The sequence below is a fragment of the Lepidochelys kempii genome, chromosome 10 (genome assembly GCF_965140265.1).
Source record: "Lepidochelys kempii isolate rLepKem1 chromosome 10, rLepKem1.hap2, whole genome shotgun sequence".
Taxonomy (NCBI): Eukaryota; Metazoa; Chordata; order Testudines; family Cheloniidae; genus Lepidochelys; species Lepidochelys kempii.
This window is the reverse complement of record NC_133265.1, coordinates 32,843,306-32,861,647: the sequence shown is the minus strand read 5'-3', so window position 1 is coordinate 32,861,647 and position 18,342 is coordinate 32,843,306. Positions and strand designations below refer to the sequence as shown.

The following is an 18,342-nucleotide window of genomic DNA, read 5'->3' as shown; positions in this document are numbered from 1 at the left end:
GTCACGGAGACCAGAACCCCCACCTCCACCCCTTAAAGCCCTGCAAATTTTTGAAATTCCTTTTCCTGATTGCCTGGCTTGTCGACCACACCTAGCAGCTCTCTCTTGTTGAGTGAAACTGCGCAGTTGACCATGCTGGCTGCACACTCCTGCCTGGAGTAGGCAGAAGATATTGGATCTCCTGGGCCTGTGGGGAGAAAAGGCTGTGCAGGCATAGATCTGAACCAGTAGTAGAAACCTTGACATCTGTGAGCAAATTGCTCAGGGGATGCAAGAGAAGGGGCATGACCAGGGACCACCAGCAGTGCTGCGTGAAAGTCAAGGAACTGCAGAAGGTGTACCAGAAGGCCAGGAAGGCCAACAATCGGTCTAGTGCCGAGCCACAGACCTGCTGCTCTTACAAAGATCTGTTTGCCATCCTCGGTGGAGACCCCAGCACCACCCCCAGCACTCTGAGGAGCCTGAGTCACAGGTCCCTGCCATGAACAGCAAGGAGGATGTGGAAGAGGAGGAGGAGGAATATGGGAGACAGGTGACCGGGGGAATCCAGCTGCACAGTGAGGACCTGTTTTTGATTCCACCGCAATCCAGCCAGTCCTGCCTTTTGATCCTGGGCAAGTTCACTGTAGGGTAAAGAGCCTTGGTAAGTGTGTGTGGATAAATATTTCAATTACAGGGGTGGCATCTCCAAAGTAGCAGGACATTCTTATTAATTGATTCTTGCTAGAAGAGGGAGTGGTACAACCAAGAGAGGTAGAGTTGCTATCAGGTTTTCATTCCCCTCTAGAGTTAGGCAAGGGGGCCACATGTTTATGTACACAGGGATGTCCCTTGAATTCTCCATGGAGATCTCAATGAAACTTTCATTGCAGTCCTCTTCCATTGTCAGCCGAAGGTTGCTAGGGAGGGCTGTCTTATTTCTTCTACCGTGGTAGGACGCTGTCCCATGCCACTTGGTGATCATTTTAGCAGGCAGCATTGCAGTACACAGGCTAGCAGCATATGAGCCGGGCAGCTCTGGGACACCAGCAGCAGCTGTGCTCTCTCTGCCTCTGTTACCCTCAGGGCTGAGATATCAGTTAAAATCACCACTGTCTGTGCCATTCAGTATTCAGTGCCATTGCCTTGTACAACTAGAATCCTGTGATCAAACAATTCCCTCCTCATTTCCCCTACCCCCAGTGGATCATACTCACCATGGCTGGTGCAGTGACTGGTGCCGTGCACAAGCAATCCCAAGTAGAAGCGAGAATGCAGAGCTTAAAGCTTTAGAGGAGCAACGGGAGTGAATTAAGCATCTTAAGTTTTGCTTTCTGTGGTGAATATGCTGACAGTGGTACCTCTGTGTGTTTATATCTGCAGCTGCTGCCATTGCGACCTTCAGGGTCTCCCCCTCCATACTGGCAGAGCCAGATGAGGAGGAGAAAAAGAAGAACTCAGGATGACATCTTTAATGAGATCCTGTACTCCACTGCACCATGAGCACAGGGCCTGGAGGATGAACTTTGCGGACACCTGGAGAAGGAAAGAGTGGAGGAGAGAGGCTCAGGAGTTTCAGCAGGACAAGGAGACGGAGACGCACCAAGACATAATGGGGCTTCTCAGACAGCAAACACAGATGCTGCAGACTCTGTTGCAGGTTTAACAATCCCAGGCTCACCTCTCTTTGCAGCCCATTGAGAACCCAATATTGGGACCTCCCTACACACCCCCTCCTCAACATTTCACGTGTAATCAGGGGTCACTGCAGTACCCCTGCCGCTCCACCCGGGGGCACATGAAAAACAATCACTGACCCATGACAGCCACAGTCGGTGTATTTGTAGCTGAAATGGGCATGAATGTTCTTTCCCCTTCACAAGTTCTGTTCTCTTAATAAATTCCATTTTATTCCATTTTTAATGGATTTGTTTTGAAATTGCACGGGTTCTTTTTGCACTGAAGTTGTTACAGAATAAAATTCTATTATTTGTAACCATTCATTTTTATTAGTTCACAACAGATGCTGCTGAGTGCTCAGCAGTTCTGAAAGCAACCAATTACCTGTTACTGCAAAGTGTCTCACAACTCATAAGGTCATTCAGAAACAACATTAATAGGTGCATTGACAATGTTCTTATTACTACACGTACAGCAATCACCACACGATTCCTACCAGGCCACTAAAGAGCAAGGTGAGGTAGAGTCCACTACAACAACACATGCTACTGTGGCTCACTGTTAAAATGGTCTTACAAAGCTTCCCTGAGCTGTGTAGCTCCACACTGAACTCTTCTAATAGCCCTTGTATCTGGCTGTTCAGATTCAGCAGACAGCTGCTCTGCCTCCACCCGCCAGAAACGTTTTTCCCCCTTGCTTCACAGATGTTATGCAGGACACAACGGGTAGCAATAGCCATTGGCTTATTTTTCTCACTGAGGTCACTGAGTAAACAACGCCTGCGTCCCTTCAAATGACCAAAAGTGCACTCAACTGTCATTCTGCATTGCTGAAAGAAAGTCCCTGCTTGCAGCTTTCTGAACAGTCCTGTGTTCTTAACGATGAGAGCATCGTGCACCTTCCCTGAGCAGCCCACATTGATATCAGTAAGGTGTTCCCAGTGATCCACCAACACTTGCCCAACTGTGGAACATTAGCTGTTTCTGTTGATGTACTCTCTGTGGCGTGGTGGTCTGGTGCCAGAATAGGGATGTGTGTGCCGTTTATTGCTCCACTATAGTTCAGGAACCCCATTGCTGCAAATCCATCCACTGTGTCCTGCACATTGCCGAGAATCACAGCCCTGCGTATCAGGAGGCGATTAATGGCCTTGCACATTTGCATCACAGCAGTCCCCGCAGTGGATTTCCCGACTCCAAATTGATTTCCTGCTGACCGGTATAAATTTGGCATTGCAAGTTTCCACAATGCAATCACCATTCGCTTCTCTGCTGCCAGTGCAGCTCTCATTTTGGTGTCCCTACTCTGGAGAGCTGGGGCAAGCTCAGCAAACAGATCCAGGAATATGGCCTTACGCATCTGAAAGTTCTGGAGCCACTGCTCGTCATCCCAAACCTGCATTACGATGTGATCCCACCAGTCGGTGCTTGTTTCTCAGTCCCAGAAGTGGCACTCCACCATCTGCAGCTGCTCCGCAAATGCTGCCCACAAACTTGAATTGGTGCTCGCTATGGCCCACAGCACTCTATCCTCCAGGGAAATGTCACGTTCCTCACTCATTCAGTAGTTCTTGCATCTCTGCAAATTCCTCAGGATCAGGCGCCCTGTGCTTGCAACATTCATGACACTAGTGCAGAGTTATACACGTGCCATGCTTCTGTCAGACGTGGCGGACAGCGAAGAGGGCCATGTGGGTTTGGGGGATTTTGAAAAAAGGTGCAAAGATTTTGGGATACAGATAAAATTATGGGATGGAGACAGCTGCAAACTGGGAAGTTGACCCCGTGCTCCCAGTCAGTCTTGTGCGACTCGTTTTGGCCGCATCATGCATTGCCAAGACTTCCCAAAATACAGTGTGCTGGCAGGTGGTGAGTTGCATAGTGGGATACCTATCCACACTCTGCATCGATACAAGCAGTCCTGGTGAGTATGCACACTGCCAACACAAAGGGGCCGGTATGCGCGCACATGAGCAGTGTACCAACTGCAGCAGCTCTGTGCCGACCTAACTTCTGTCGACATAAGTTTGTAGTGGAAATCTGGACTAAGGCCAGGTCTATGCTAAAAAGTTGACTTGACCCAGCTACCTCGCTCAGGGGTGTGAAAAATCCACACCCCCTGAGCGACTTGGTTAAGCCAACCTAACCCCAGTGTAGATCCCGTTGACCTAGCGAGGGAAGAACCCCTGTGCTGCTGCAGCTTTTCTAGTGAAGATCTACTCTAGCCCTGGGAGCTTGCTGCAGCCTGATAGGCCTAAGATATTACGTATGCTGCCCGTCTGGTGGCAGTGCAACAGGGTATTTAATGGGCCACATTGTACTTGGTAGGTGGTACTAGTCTACTTTGTATCTGAGGGCTCTACACTTGAAGGGCTACAGCAGCACAACTTCAGCTGCATTGCCATAGCGCTTCAGTGTAGACCCTACCTACACCAGTGGGAGAGGCCATCTACCATCCATGAGGCCATCAACCCAGCACGCTCTGTACTGGATCAACTAAACTACATGGCTCAGGTTGTGGATCTTTCACAACTCTGAGTGATGTAGCAGGATCGGCCTAACTTTTTAGTGCAGCGCAGGCCTAAGAGATCCACTGTTACACCTTTTAAAAATAGCAAAAATAACAAGGACTCCTCGTTATTTTTGCTGATACAGACTAACACAGCTACCACTCTGAAACCTTTTAAAATTTAGGTTATAATTAATGGAAGGAAGCACACTGAACAGAGAGGTAATGGGACGGTGGGTCTCTGTTTTCTATAGAAATGCCCCTTGTGCCATGGTTTGAAAATGAAGCCATTCTCAGCTCCCCTGAAGGAACATCATGAACAACTGTGGGTAAAGTTACTAGGTTTAAAATTCAGCTCATAGCAGTTAGAGATGGAAAGACATGCTAGAACTTCAAGTGCAGTACAGGATAGTTATCCCTACTCAGAAGCTCTCTTGGGTATTATGCTTTTAACTACATGAGAGTTTACTCTCTCTTGTTTCTCCTCTCCCCCTTCCTCCCTGCCCCCGATTTGCCAGATATACTCAGGGTCTCCTGCTGAGAAACTACACAGCTGAAAAGGAGTGCTCTGGATGTTTGGAATTCCAGCTGTCAACAGTTATAAAGCATTCTGTTTTTGAGATACTAGGTGATAAAATCAGTCCTAGATGAAGTCTGGGGAAAAAACAAGATAAGGGGTCCAATTGGAGAGGCTCACTGCTGCTCCGTGAGGACTGCTTTTTCATTGGTGGATGTCTCGTGCTCTAGAAGACAAGTGTTGTTGCTTTGAAATTAAGTCTCTAGCCCCATGAAGATAACCTTCAAATTGCAAACTGCCTATAACCACTGTGCAGTGCCGTCTGCCTCTGGCTGCAGACAGCCTGAAACAATACCTCTGAGAGGAGTGAGCTGCTCCCATTTGACTCATTTGGGTAAGAATGGCGAAACCTAAAGATTAAAATGTTCTGACCTTTTGCTGCTGATCAAACCCAATGAGCGAGAGTGTCTGTTTAACAGCTACCTGATGTTGGATCCAGAAAAGCTGGTCATCAGTACAGATACCAGGAGGAGCGTATCTGGATGCCTGTCTGTGACCCAAGGAGAAGATGTGGTATATAACCTGTCTCATACTGTGGACCATCATTCTCACTCCTCCATTTCCAGAGTGAACCTTGAGCATCTGGAACTTTTTTGTAACTTCCTGCAGGAATTCATCATTTTCTTCCTTTTCTAGTGCGCGCACACGACGCTGGCATGTGGGGATGTGTCCAAACCTCTTCTGGCGCCTTTCAGAACGAACACAGACACTTTCCTTTCTCACAATGTTTTGCTTTTGTGAAGCAGCTGTGTGAGCCCTTTCTGGAATCGGGTCTTTCTGTGGCTTTGAGGGAATCTAGTGACCCATAGCTTGCAGGCATTGATTTCTTTATCACTACTGCCGGATTGGCAGGGCTGGAAAGTGAAGCCGTCAGGTAGCCATGGAATGAGCCTGGGCAGTGTCATCCCCTCGCAGCTCTGTTACCTCCTGCCATTGTGATTCAGCCTGGCTTGTGGGTAGGGTGCCAGCAGTCCTGTATTACAAGGGACATCGCATATTTAAATGGAAAATTACCTGTCTCTTACTAAATTGGGACACCTTTTATCTCATATTTCTACAGCAGGGGGCCAGTCAGTACTCACAGGTGCATCTTTCCACTCCCCTCCCAACTCTGGCCCTTCAGTGCTGCGCAGGGAAAGCAGACTGGGCTCAGGGCTGGGAGGGGAGTGGACAGATACACCCGTGATTACTGGCCTCCTACTGACTCTAGCCGTTGAGCGCAGTCCCCTCTGCTTTCCCTGCACAGGCTGCCTGTCTGTCTGGCAGGGCAAGTGGATGGGGCTGCGTGCCCTGGTGCTGCGCTGAAGAGCCAGGGTCAGGAAGGAGCTCTGTCTGGCAGCAGGGTGCACAGCATGGCAGCAGGCAAAGACCAGCCATGCAGCCTCCAACTTGGCTCTTGGTGCCTGTGCAGACGCTGAATGGCAGTCACAGTGGCTGCTGGCCCAGCATCTGACGCCCTGGGCTCTCTGCAGCATCCAGAGCTGGGGAGAGAGAAACCTAGGAAGCATGGGGTGGGGAGAAAGGAACATGTCCCCAGAGGTTCAAGTCTCATACGCTACAGATGCATGCTCTGGTCTCATTATTCCTGTGAAATTGAAGGCATAGGAGTTCTAGGGTTTGCGTTTGGGGTGGGGGGAGCAGTTCAAGTCCATTTTTACCCTATTGGAAGGAAAGGCCAGATGTTCATTGAGCCTCTTGAGCCTGGCAACATCTTTCCCCGGTATGTTTTCCAGCCTCTCTCCTTTGAATCAGCAGGCCCCCCTCCTGCCAGCTTTGTTAATTCACTACACTGGGGTATCTGCATTCTTAGCATCCGAAGTGTGTGTGTAAGGCTACATCTGCAGTACGAGCTAGAGGTGTCACTCCCCTGCTCGTGCCGGCTCTCATGAAGTTAGTGCTAATATAAATAGCAGCGTAGCCTTGATATCATGGGTAGCGGCTATGGGGGCACGGCTGAGCCAAACCTCCCTGAAACTAGTGGGTATGTGCTCAGCATGGCTCACCCATCCCTCTGCTGCATCTACCCGGGCTACCATGGCTACACATCTATTTATGCTCAGGTAGCATGAGCAGGGGAATCGCACCCCGAGCTCATGGTGAAGATGTCACTTCAGGCACTGTGCTTTCAGCTGCCAGCAAGAGCAGAAGGCTGGCTCCTTTCAGTGCTTTTTTAATGCAGTAAACAGCTATAACGATGAGGCCATTAATGGCAACTAACAACTTGACGTGGCTTTTGAAAGCAGCATATTGCCCACAACAGCCCTTTAGGGTTCTGGTTGCAGGCAAAGTTGATTAGTTGCTAGGGAACTTCTAATTATCTGTCTGGGGATATACACGTGAATAGGGTCTCCTTGCCTGAGGCGTTTGGTTGGCCTGGTGGCTTTGATAAATGAGACCCAATAAAAGAGGGAAAGTATCTGCACTGTGAGGTCGTTTTGCTGCTTTATGATGTGTAAAGATGGCCTAAAAGGAATTTTCTGCTTATTTTTTTTCCGTAGGAATATTGGGTTTTTGTTATGTTGTTGGTGTTGGAGGACTCATTGGATACCTCAGAGATCTGACTTAGGGGTTTTATCCTTTCTCCTACCAAATGCAGTACGTTATCAGTTGGATCGCCATTTCTCATTCCCCCAGGCACCCATCTATGGTGGTATGTGTGTGCTGTTTTGTAGAACAAGGGTGATTATCCTGAAGTGCAGGGGGAGAACTCTTGGTCTGCAAATTGGAACTTGGCTGTGGTATTCTGCTATGTCTGTGTGAACCTTGCTCATGTAGATCAGATCCCCTGTGCACATCTGACAGCAGGTGTGCCATAAGTGTGTGTGACATTGATGAGTCTGACACAGTGTTTGGATACTATTGTGAGATAGGTGCTGTAGTTAAATGTTCCTATTTTCTGAACTGTGGAGGACTCAGAGAGCAGGAAGCGGCCTTGGAAGGGTCATTTCTGATAGTCCGACCTAGGATGATCACTTGTTCATCTTAAAATAAATCTGTGAATAATAGGCCCCATCTTTATCCAGTGGACTCTTCTTTCTTGCTCATTAGGAGTCCAGAAGAAAGGCTGAGAAGAAAGGCTCTTCTCAAGTCAGCCTTCAATTTAAATTGCAAACAGCCTTGGAGGGCAAGTGGGACCATGGATAACACCAGCCCTGGGGAGAAGGGCATGGAGGAGGGCAAGAAACCCAGCCTGTTTTGGGGCACCACAGCCTCAATAACCTCAGGTACTGAGTTTCTTGCCCTCCTCCATGCCCTTCCCCCAAGGGCTGGTGCCTTCTCCAGCTGGAAGCCAGTCCCTTTCACTCTGCTCTTCTGCCTTGGAGATCTCATGGCCAATGCTGAGCACAAGAGAAGCCATGGCTTAGTGTGTAACTGCAGCTACTTAGAGCTCTGTAGCTAACAGACTTAGTTAGGCTTGCAAGTTGAAGCCGGGGAACTGATGCAGTAGTTTCAGAAAATTCCAGAAATGAATCCCTGAGCCACCTCCTCTCCTGGCATCTGACGATACTTTAAAGTTCCATTTTCTGTAATTTACAAGATTCCCTGCAGTTGTTAAAGTGCTTTATGAAGTTCAGGCAATGGAAGCATTTGGGCCTATGCTGTGCACTCTCAAGTGAGATTTTAAATTGTCACTGTCTGCTGTTGTTTTGAAATTCATGTTCCTGACCTACTGTGTGTACAACATGGCAGGAGAGGAAAATCCGTGTGCTGTGTTTCAGGGGGAGAGGTTTATGCCAGATTGCAATTTGACTGATCTGGGGCGTGTGGTGATCTAACATCAAGGACTGTATGCGGCACTCTGGGTTTCTTTCGTGGCATAGGCAGGGTTGCTAATTTACCAGCTGAAGAACATGCTTTTAAAATGTTGTAGCCTATTATTATTGTGCTGAGGTATAAAGTGGGAAGCAAAATCTGTACTACTACACTTAGGACATTACTGCTGTGATAGAATCACAGAACTGCAGAACTGGAAGGGACCTCGGTGGGTTATCTAGTCCAGTCCCCTGCACTGAGGCAGGACTAAGGATTATCTAGACCATTGCTGACAAGTGTTTGTCTAACCTGCTCTTAAAAAACCTCCTTTGACTGAAATTCCACAACCTCTTTAGATAATTTCTTATAGTGCTTAACTATCCTGAGAGTTAGGAAGTTTTTCCTAATGGCCAACCTAGAAGTCCCTTGCTGCAATTTAAGTCCATTACTTGTCCTGTCCTCAGTGGATAAGAAGAATAATTTAATACCCTCCTGTTTATAACTACCACTTATATACTGAAGACTGTTATGTTCCCCCTCTCAGTCTTCTTTTCTCCTGACTAAACAAACCCAGTTTTTTCAGTCACTCTTTGCATGTCATGTTTTCTAGACCTTTAATCATTTTTGTTGCTCCTCTCTGGATTTTCTCCAATTTTGTCCACATCTTTCCTGAAGTGTGCAGCCCAGAACGGGACCGAGTGCTCCAGCTGAGGCCTTATCAATGCTGAGTAAAGAGAGAGAATTACTTCTCTTGCCTTGCTTGCAACACTACTGCTAACGTATCCCAGAATAACGTTTGCTTTTTTTGTAGCAGTATTTCACTATTGACTCATATTTAGTTTGTGATGCGTAGTTTGTATAAAGTAGGAGGCAAAATCTGCAACACTACCCTTAGATACTGCTACTACAGTGTACCATTTCGACGCATCACTAATGGCATTAGTTATTTTCTAGATACTTTGTGCAGCTGGAAATTGCACAGGAGCTCCTTTGGATATGTGAATTGGTGGGGTGCAAATAAATCCAAATTGCTCTGGTTCCTTAGTCTGCTAGCCATGTTTCCTGTTTAATCACTGTACCCGTTAAAAATATGTTCATTTCTTCCTTCTGGAAGATAAGCGTCGTCTTATGTTTGGTACAGATTCTTTGTGTTCATTGCAAGTGGGGATTGACAGCCCATCAGAATGACGTCCTCTCTCCGCAGAACAAGTACAGCACAGGAGGTGGCCGGGGAGCCGTCCCCCTGTACTACCCCACCAGAGTGCCTCAGCTCTACCCTGGCAGCCCCACCCCCTAAAGCTGGGAGGGGAGCTCAGCCACCCAGGCCTAACAAAGAGTCATCACTTTTTGTGGGCCACACTCTGTATCACAATACAGCTCCCCACAGCCAGCCACCAGTCTTGAGCCTTACTTTTTAATCTGTCTTGGTGTTGGCTTAACATGGGCTTTGTCTCTCATTGTTGAAACCCCGTTTTCTTTCTTCTCAGTTGAACTTTGATTTGGATCGTGGCGTGTTCCCTGTGGTGATCCAAGCCGTAGTGGATGAAGGGGATGGTAAGCTAGATGCTTTTTCATTGGTTGGTTGGTTCTCCAAGCTCCTTGGAGGCTTTGTCTGCACTGTGAACTCGGTGACTGAGTCCCCCTCTCACATACACACACTAGCTCTCAGCAAGCTAACGAGAGCACGCATAGCCGTGTAGCCTCAGTAGCACAAGTAGCAGCCGCATGGGTACGTACCCACCAGTTTCGGGGGGGGGGGGGGTTGGACTCAGCACGACTCAGCCATGCCTCCCCTGCCAGTACCCGTGTTTCTGCAGCTACCCCGCTCTTTATACTTGGGCTAGCTCCAGCCTGAGTATATGTACATAAGCAGGGGAATCACACCCTTGGCTTGCATGTAGAGATAGCTGTAGAGGGGTGCAACCCCCAAACACGTGCTTCATGCAGGATGGGGCTTAATGACTCCATGTGTTTCCAGTGTTTCAGGAATGTGACTTAAACATCCAGGGGAAAGGGGCCCAGGTAACAGTCAAATGTGCCTTTTACACTCAGATTTCATTTGGAGAGGAAGGGTGGTCTTATGGCTAAGGCACTGGCTAGGTCAGACCTTGGTTCAGTTCCTGGCTGTGCCACAGACTGTGGTGTGACCTGGGGCAAGTCCCTTCATCCTGCTGCACCTCAGTTCCCATCTGTAAAATGGGGATAGTAATACTTGCTCTTTGTCTGATCAGACTGCGAGTCCTCTGGCTATGTGTATGTGCAGGCAGGCAGGCCCTGATCTGTGTGAAATCTTTAGGTGCTGTTATAATAACATTAATGTTTCCAAGCTCTTCAAATCACTGTTAAATCAAACTGTTTTTACAGTGAAACCTAACTTTGAATGTTGAAAGGCTCTGGTTAGTTCAAAGGGCAGCTGAATTCTTTCGGCCCTACCTGACAATCAGCCAGAGCAGCTTTTTATTTGTCAGTTTTTAATACATTCACCCATTTAAAAACATTCATTGCTTTTTTTTGATGCATGGCTGGCTAATAAATATAATATCTAGACTGCCATTCGTGTTGCATGAGGTTTGTTCCTCTGCAGGCTGTTTGTGTGGCTACCACTCCTCCTGAATGTCAGCAGTTAATGGGAGACATTTCGCTTACCTTTGTCGTAAGCACAGTCCTTTCTCTATTGAAGCCAGTGGGGCCAGGATTTCACCCTAGTTTTTTTTTGTTTTTTTTGTAATGTCTTCCAAAGCAGAGACCAACAGATTATTTACAGTAACTCCATTTCCAGCACAAACATTGCAGCATTGTGCTAGGACGTGGGAACCAGAAATGTGAAACTGTCCAGAAACTGATGGCAAGCAAAACCAGTTGAGAAAAATCCCCAAATATGAACCAACATGAAGTTGAGCAATAAGGCATAATATAGTATGAAGGAAAGGAGTTGTAAAATGTTTGCAGTTGTAATAATCTAAGGTGCTGTTAGTAACACTGGTAAAGAAGTTTGGTTTTTCTTAGATGTAAAAGTATCTCTTTCATTATGTCTGGGGAGTGCTTTGACAATCTACTTGTATGCTACAGTGGTGCGTATATATAGAAATGCCTATCATGGCCTGATAAATAGAACAAGAAGAGATGGGGAATAAGGAAACAAGCATACAGCTGTGTGCATACTGCAGTGTCTCTTAGTCAATAATGCACTCTCATTTGATTTAATAAACTCTGTAAATCTGTCCTAATAACCTAGACAGGCAATGGCTTTTAAATCCCCTCCTGGAAAAAATATCAACGCGCACAGTATATGACCCCGCAAAGGGATCTGAGAAAATTTGATGTGCCTTTTTCTTTCTTTTTAATGAATGAAAGAGCTAGTAGTAGGTGTTCTGATCACCTGGTAAGTGATAGGCATGTGCATTAAATAAAATTGAACGGTAAATGAAAAGAGCAATCAGCAAAATGCTTTGTTTGTCCGAAAGCTGCCAGGAGATGCTTGCTTTCTGTGCAGAACTGTGAGTATAAAGCTACTGGGCTGGAACTGGAACTGCTCTAAGTTTAAAATCCTTAATGGAGGGGAGATTTCTGTGCAGCATGTGACTGTCCAGTTCTGGCTATGCAAGCTGCCTGCATGAACAGGCCTAGTTTCTGTTTAGGTTCTCCTATCTCTAACTTGGCTTTAAAATGGTTTATGGGAGAGCTGAAGTTAATTCCATTGCTCAGATTAGAATTTATACTGGCTTGTTTGCAGAAAAATCCCCTGGAACTTGTTTCCTCCTCACTGATAGCAGGGAGGGGATCAGCCCCCCTGGCCTCCATACACACACTTTTATCTTTGCCAACTATACTTTACCTGCTAAAGACTCTCTGTGAGAGCTCGGTGTGACCCCAAGGGTCACCAGTCACTCTTGGCAAGAGAGTCCATAGTTTCTCCTCCCACATGTTGCTTTTTTAAGCCAGAATCAAATGAATGGGTCGCCTTGTCATTTATGCCCTTTGGGGCTGCAAAGGAACCTACTGAGCTCCCTTCCCTTTGGAAGCAGAGTCATTTCCTTCTGCCGTTACTAGCCTGGGAGCTGACAGCAGAATCAGCAGGTCACTCAAAACCTTCCCTGCATCCCTAGCTAGTTGCCATGTGGTCATGTGAGTGGGACCAAAGGCAGTTATACCCCTTGTCCCCCTTGTCTTGCCTCGTGACTCCTCCAGACTCTCATCTGAGGCTCTGCATGTACGAGTCTGACTCCTAAAACACACTGTCTTTGCCTGGCTCCTGAGTGTTGACGGAGCCACGCGTACAGTGCTGGAAGCTTCATCAGTTGCTTTTGAGCTCTCCTAGAAGAATGAGATCACCCCCAATTGGGAAGGGGCCAAACGTGGGGGGAGAAGGACAGAAGGGGCCAGAGAATGAAACCAAGATGTTTGGGTCTGTACTTGATAAACTGCTGGTACAATTAATAAATGAATTGGGAATCCCTAGGACTAGAGTAAAATAAGGCAATAAACACTGAGGATTTGCCAGCTGTAGATAAACCAGCCTGACGTCTCTCTTTGCGAGGATAACAAGCTTAGGGAGTAAAAGAAACCCAGCAGGCTTTTCGCTCTCACTGCTTTGGTGTCTGTAAAGGAGAAGCCAGATTGCATGGAACAGCTGCGAGAGATGCAGCTGGTAAAATGGATCTGAGTGGGCAGTGGTTCACAGGCTGTCTGCAGGATGGAGGTGCCATTTGGCCCTACAGGGCTGTTCTCTGGGCCCAAGTGTTTACCATTCTCCAGAGGCTAATGTGGAGAAGTCACTAATTGAATTGCTGGACAGTATAAACTGGGAGAGCTGTTGACATTGCAGGCAAGGATGAAAATGCAGCATGGGCCAATTAAAGGGGGAAATGGGATATAATTCATCTTGTGTGCAGCAGCTGGATTCCCAGTCATAATAACCTGGGCTGTTACATTCTTTACGTTGAACCCCTTCTCCCCAACATGCTCCAAATCATAAGGGGATTGGCCTCACAGAGCAATAGCCATGAAATACTCTCTGTTCCCCTTTCCCGCCCCCCTCCCCACCGAAAAATGGCGGGGAGAAGCATAACCCTCGTTCTGTTCCCTCTGTGTGTGGTGGGCTTGGAGGTGCCGACCTTGTTCAAGGTTTTAACCAATGTTGTTCTCTCTTTCCAGTGGTGGTTGAAGTTACTGGCCATGCTCATGTTCTCCTGGCTGCATTTGAAAAGGTAACTGAGCCCTGCCGTTCTGCTTCCTTTCCTGTGTGTCCACATAGCCATGTGGATGGAAGTGTCCATGGTACAGAATGTCTGTCTTTTGTTCTGTTTGCATGTGACTGGGGCTCCCAGGTGCTACCATAATACGCTACCATCATATGTAACATACATCAGCTCCCATGCAGGTGTATTCAGTACACAGAGTTGTGGTGGTCAACCAGCCAATTGTAGGCAACATCTCCTGGCCACCTGAGGATTGGAATGATTCCAGCATCTAGGATGTTTAAATGCAGTGGTGTTTAGACAAAAGAAGGCTGTCATGGTAGTATGATCAGAGCCTTCAGATCCATCTGCAGGACCAGATCTGCTATATGACTGTTTAGTCTGAGACCAAATCCTGTTACAAACTGGTGCTATGTTATATGTGAAGACCAGGGCTCTCACAGTGTTTGGGAACATGGTAAGAGTAGCTTATTCCCACCCAGAGGGCAAATCTAAACCATGATATATTACAGGGAACTCTGCTGTATGGATAGGTCCCGGTACTGATTGTCTCCCCCCCGCGGCATGCAGAGTCTGATAGCAGTGCAGCTACTGCTTCTCCATGCTGCAGCTGTTAAGGCACCTTAGTGGGAGTACCTAGAGGTTGTTCAGGGAGTTTAGTGGTGCAAACTGCACTTGAGGGCAAGGCGAGAGGGGCTGGGAGAGCGATCGGAGGGAGCAGCGTGTTTGCTTTTCTTTTTCCGAGCCGTGGACTAGTACCCGAAGTGTGGGAGTCTGCAATGCCTGAGGTCTAAGCCTGGTTCTGCTCAGGGCTTGCTGGGACCCTGGCCAAGTTGCACAACCTCCCTGCCCCAGTTTTCCCAGCTGTAACATGGTGGGGATAGCTTCCTCCAAGGGAGTGGGAGGGCTAATCAGTTGGTGCTGGAGAAAACCCCTGGCTGGAAAGGTGCTCTGGGAATTAAGTTATTTTACGTGGTGTTCGCTGACCTTGGAGGTGGATAAAAAGTCTCTCCTCGATCTGCTTTGGGGAGTGGGGAGGCCCTCCGGTGGATGGAGAGAGCTCAGCTGGGGGTGCCATCTGCCAGCTAGGGAACTGTTAGAACAAGGAAAAGGGCAGCTCTCACTTCCTCTGGGAATTTCTTCCTGCCTCTTCCCTAAATTCTCCTGGAAGCAAGAAGAGCAAACTTGCTCTCTCCCAGTATATCTGGCCCTGCCCATACTGTGAATCAGGAGAGAGCCGGGCAGGTATTGAAGCCTGAAATGGTCAGAGCCAGGCTGTTGCCTGTGGTGGGAGATTCTCTAGGTGCCCCTTTGGGACTATGATGAGATTATGGGAAGGATCAGGCCCTTGTTCCATATGAGACAAAAGTGAGTGGTGTTGCACGGTGCCTGGTGAATTAACGTCTGTAGCCAAAGCGTTCACCGTTCCCTGCTCTCCAAAGACCCTTAGTTATTCCCCTTGCTGCTGCCTTCGTGCCCTCTTGGCTGTAGCTAGCGCCAAATCCACTGCCAGTGTAATTTTGTATGCAGGACAGTCAGAGGGATGGGGTTTGTCTCGCCACTATCCGCTTGAGAAGACCGAGCTCACCACTCTCGCATAGTGCCCAGCCTCCTGTGGCTACGGAGCTGGAGTCCTGAAATGAACCTTGCTCTGCATTCCTGGCATCATATTCTAGCACCATGTGGCCAGCCTTTATAATAAACGCTTCTTATAGAAATCTGTTCCCCATGGCCTCCGGCTGATGGAGCAAGTTTTGTCTCCTGAGCTGTGAGAATTGGCACCTCACTGTGACTGATACCGGAAGGTGCAACATTCCATGGTGCATGATAATTCTGTTAGAAATCATTAGTGCTGCTGTGATAGTTTCCATTTCGGTAGCACTTTCTGTCCCAGAGAGTCCAACACTCTGGATGCACGGTGACACCAATACTCGGCTCTCTCTGGGAGAGAGGCAGCAGCTGGTACTCACTCGGCATGTTGCCGCCTGGTGGGGAGGAGCAGAAATTTAGCAATGATCTTTCCCTTCCCCCCACCCCCCTCCCAACGAAGTGGCCCACGGGCTGCTCGCTCTCCAAGCAAGGCAGAAAGGATCTTGGGGTTTTGAGCCCTCCTGGAACTTCCTCTCCTTCAGAAGATCCAAGGGCTTAACCTGTAATTCCAAGGAGTCTGGGTGCTTTTGACTTGATGCATAGAGCACGGAGATCTCCAGCTATTGTAATGTGGAGGTCCATGGGGTTTCGGCTGAAGGGGAAGCATGCCAAGTGCACCTTATGCCAGGTGGAAATGAGTGCCTCCCTAATATTTAGAGAGCAGAGCAAGGTGCTCAGCAAAACTCAAAAGCACCTAAAGCTGCCTGGGCCATTGCATGAGTGGTGCTGAGCTCAGTCCAGTGCCCAGACCTCTTGAGTGCCCCATGTTTGAGCACAAGCACTTCCATCATTCCTCTTCACTCTCCACCTGCTCTGTGCTTGTTAGCCCACCAGTTGGGCATCACCATCCTTGGTGCAGCCTGCTCCTAGGTATTGGTGATTTTCCTGGGCAGTCCTGAGTGCCTTCTGCTAGACTTGGCTGCCAGACTGCTTCAGGGAGCATTGCACCACAGCCCCTGCCTTCAGCACAGCCCAGCCAGTGTGGAATGGAGGCTGGAGTAAGGAGGGCAGTAAGGAGTCTGTGATCACTGTATGGGGTTCCCCTCATGCTGTGGAGGGGCTGATGGCCCAGCTGATCCTGGACTGGGGGTGGAACACACCCATGGCTCCTTCTCCTAAACCATAGCCCCCCCATATTCCTGCCCCCATAGCTGGCCCTTGGTTTCCTGTGTCTTGTTGAATGTCACCTTAAAGGCTAAATGCAGACCAGCCCTCCCCTATTGGGCCTGGGACAGTCAGGAGGGACACCCTCTTCTCTGGGGAACCTCCCATGCCCTGACCATGTTATGAGGGGCTAGGTTACCTGCTTTATTTCCTTGATTCCTAGCCCTGTTTGTTTGGCCCCCTGTGTCCGGGGTTGCTGGCGAGCATGGAGGGTTATTCTTTGCCTGGTGTTTTGGGAGCGCAGTGGAGGCGGGTTGGCCTGATCCGTGGCCCTGTGTGAGGTGTTGCAGTGTGGGAGAGTGGGAAAGGGGGTGGGGGGGTGCAGTAAAGAGGAGTAGCTGGTTACCTGTTTGAAGACTGAGGAGCAATGTTGCCTGTGCCATGCCAGCAGGTGGCTTGGTAGTGAGTGGCAGACTGGGAGCTGAACAATTTTAACATTAGGGTGTTTTATAGACAGGGATTCTTTGTCAGTCCATTCGCTGAGTAATGTGTGTGTCCCCAGGGGCAGCCTTGGCCTCCCTCAGACTGTTCATGCAGCAGGCCAAAACTCTTGGTGGCCTTGCATGGAATTCATGTTGCTGGCTGATGCCATTCGGGTCCTGCCCAGAGTTGGGCACAGAATATAGTGGCAATTTCCAGAGCATGCTGCCCACTGCTGAGCAAATGGAGGGAGCAGCTAGGACCCTTCTCCAGAGGGCTAAGCAGCCAGGAGTCTTGGTGGAAGATGCAGGAAAGTGTAAAGGGAGCCATGGAATCGGGATATGGTCCCTTGACTTTGCTTGATGGGATTGTGACGCAGTGATGGGTGATACATGTTTGCAACCTGAGAGCGCATCCTGCCATGATCCTGTCATGGCCCCAAAATTTTGCTCGCAAGGCTGAGCTATCCAACTGCAGTCTGAACAGAGAGCTTGTGAAGTGCAGTGACCATTGAGGACTTTAGCCCCATGGGCAGCAGATATCAGAGGCCAGGGGAGGTTGAGCCTTCCCAAAAGCCCTGCGTGGCTCTGCCCCCAGGTCCCCTCCTGCTTCCCTGCGCTCTACAGCTCTTCCCCCATGGTCAGGGCCCCAGGCTGGGGCTAGTGGGGGCCAGCCTGCAGCCAGGAACTCCGGGTGGCTGGAGCCAGTGCTCACACCACCCACGTGGTGCTCTGGGACTGGGGGCGTTCAGGCGGCCTGCGGGGAGGGGGGCCTGCAGGGCCTTGGACAGAAGGGGCAGGCCGGGGGCTAGCCTCCCCGAGCCCACGGTTCACCCACCGTCCATGTTTGGCAGACTAGGGAAGGCAAATCCAAGCATAGGTGGAACATAGCAGCAAAATGTCCCTTGCAGCCCCCCCGCACTGCTCATGAAAGGAATACAGGCTTCAAGCAACCAGGAAGCTGCACGTTTTCTGCTCTGCCAGTTTTCTGCTCTGCAGCCGCAGCCTTGCTCCTTCCAGACAATCTCCACCCCACCCGTGGCCCTCCTCACCTTGTTTGCTTAAAGCACATTTACTCTCCTTAGAAAAGTCTGGGGCTGTTTGAAGTGTAGGCCATTAATCCAAAGCAGCTTTGTTTGTTAAGGATCCAATTACTGCCAGAGTCACCAGAGCAAGCGGAGAAGGGTGCTCACAGAACTCGGACATACCAGCAGGGTTCAGTAATTTGCTATTTATGTATTGGTAAAACAAACATGTAACCTCGGCAGTACGTGTGTAGTCTGCTGGCCTCGGCAGTTCAGTGTGTGACTGGAAAATGCGGCTCTTGAGTCTTTTTGTGTGTTTCATGTTAATGATGCAGTTCTTTCCTTTTTATGACTCCCTCAGTGAACAGATGTGTGCTTACATGTGTACA

The 18,342-nt window shown here is 48.8% G+C and overlaps 1 protein-coding gene across 6 annotated transcripts in view; it reads left to right on the top strand.

The window, feature by feature from the left end:
* MGRN1 (mahogunin ring finger 1) overlaps positions 1 to 18,342 on the top strand; it is a 106,215-nt gene that overhangs the window by 49,198 nt on the left and 38,675 nt on the right. For 4 of the 6 annotated variants that reach the window (XM_073362743.1, XM_073362744.1, XM_073362748.1 and 1 more), the window contains 3 exons: positions 9,985 to 10,051; positions 11,962 to 11,994; positions 13,652 to 13,704. In XM_073362743.1, coding sequence (XP_073218844.1) covers positions 9,985 to 10,051; positions 11,962 to 11,994; positions 13,652 to 13,704 — 153 coding nt within the window. The remainder of the gene's footprint in view (positions 1 to 9,984; positions 10,052 to 11,961; positions 11,995 to 13,651; positions 13,705 to 18,342) is intronic. The other 2 variants (XM_073362742.1, XM_073362747.1) reach the window with 1 other exon arrangement.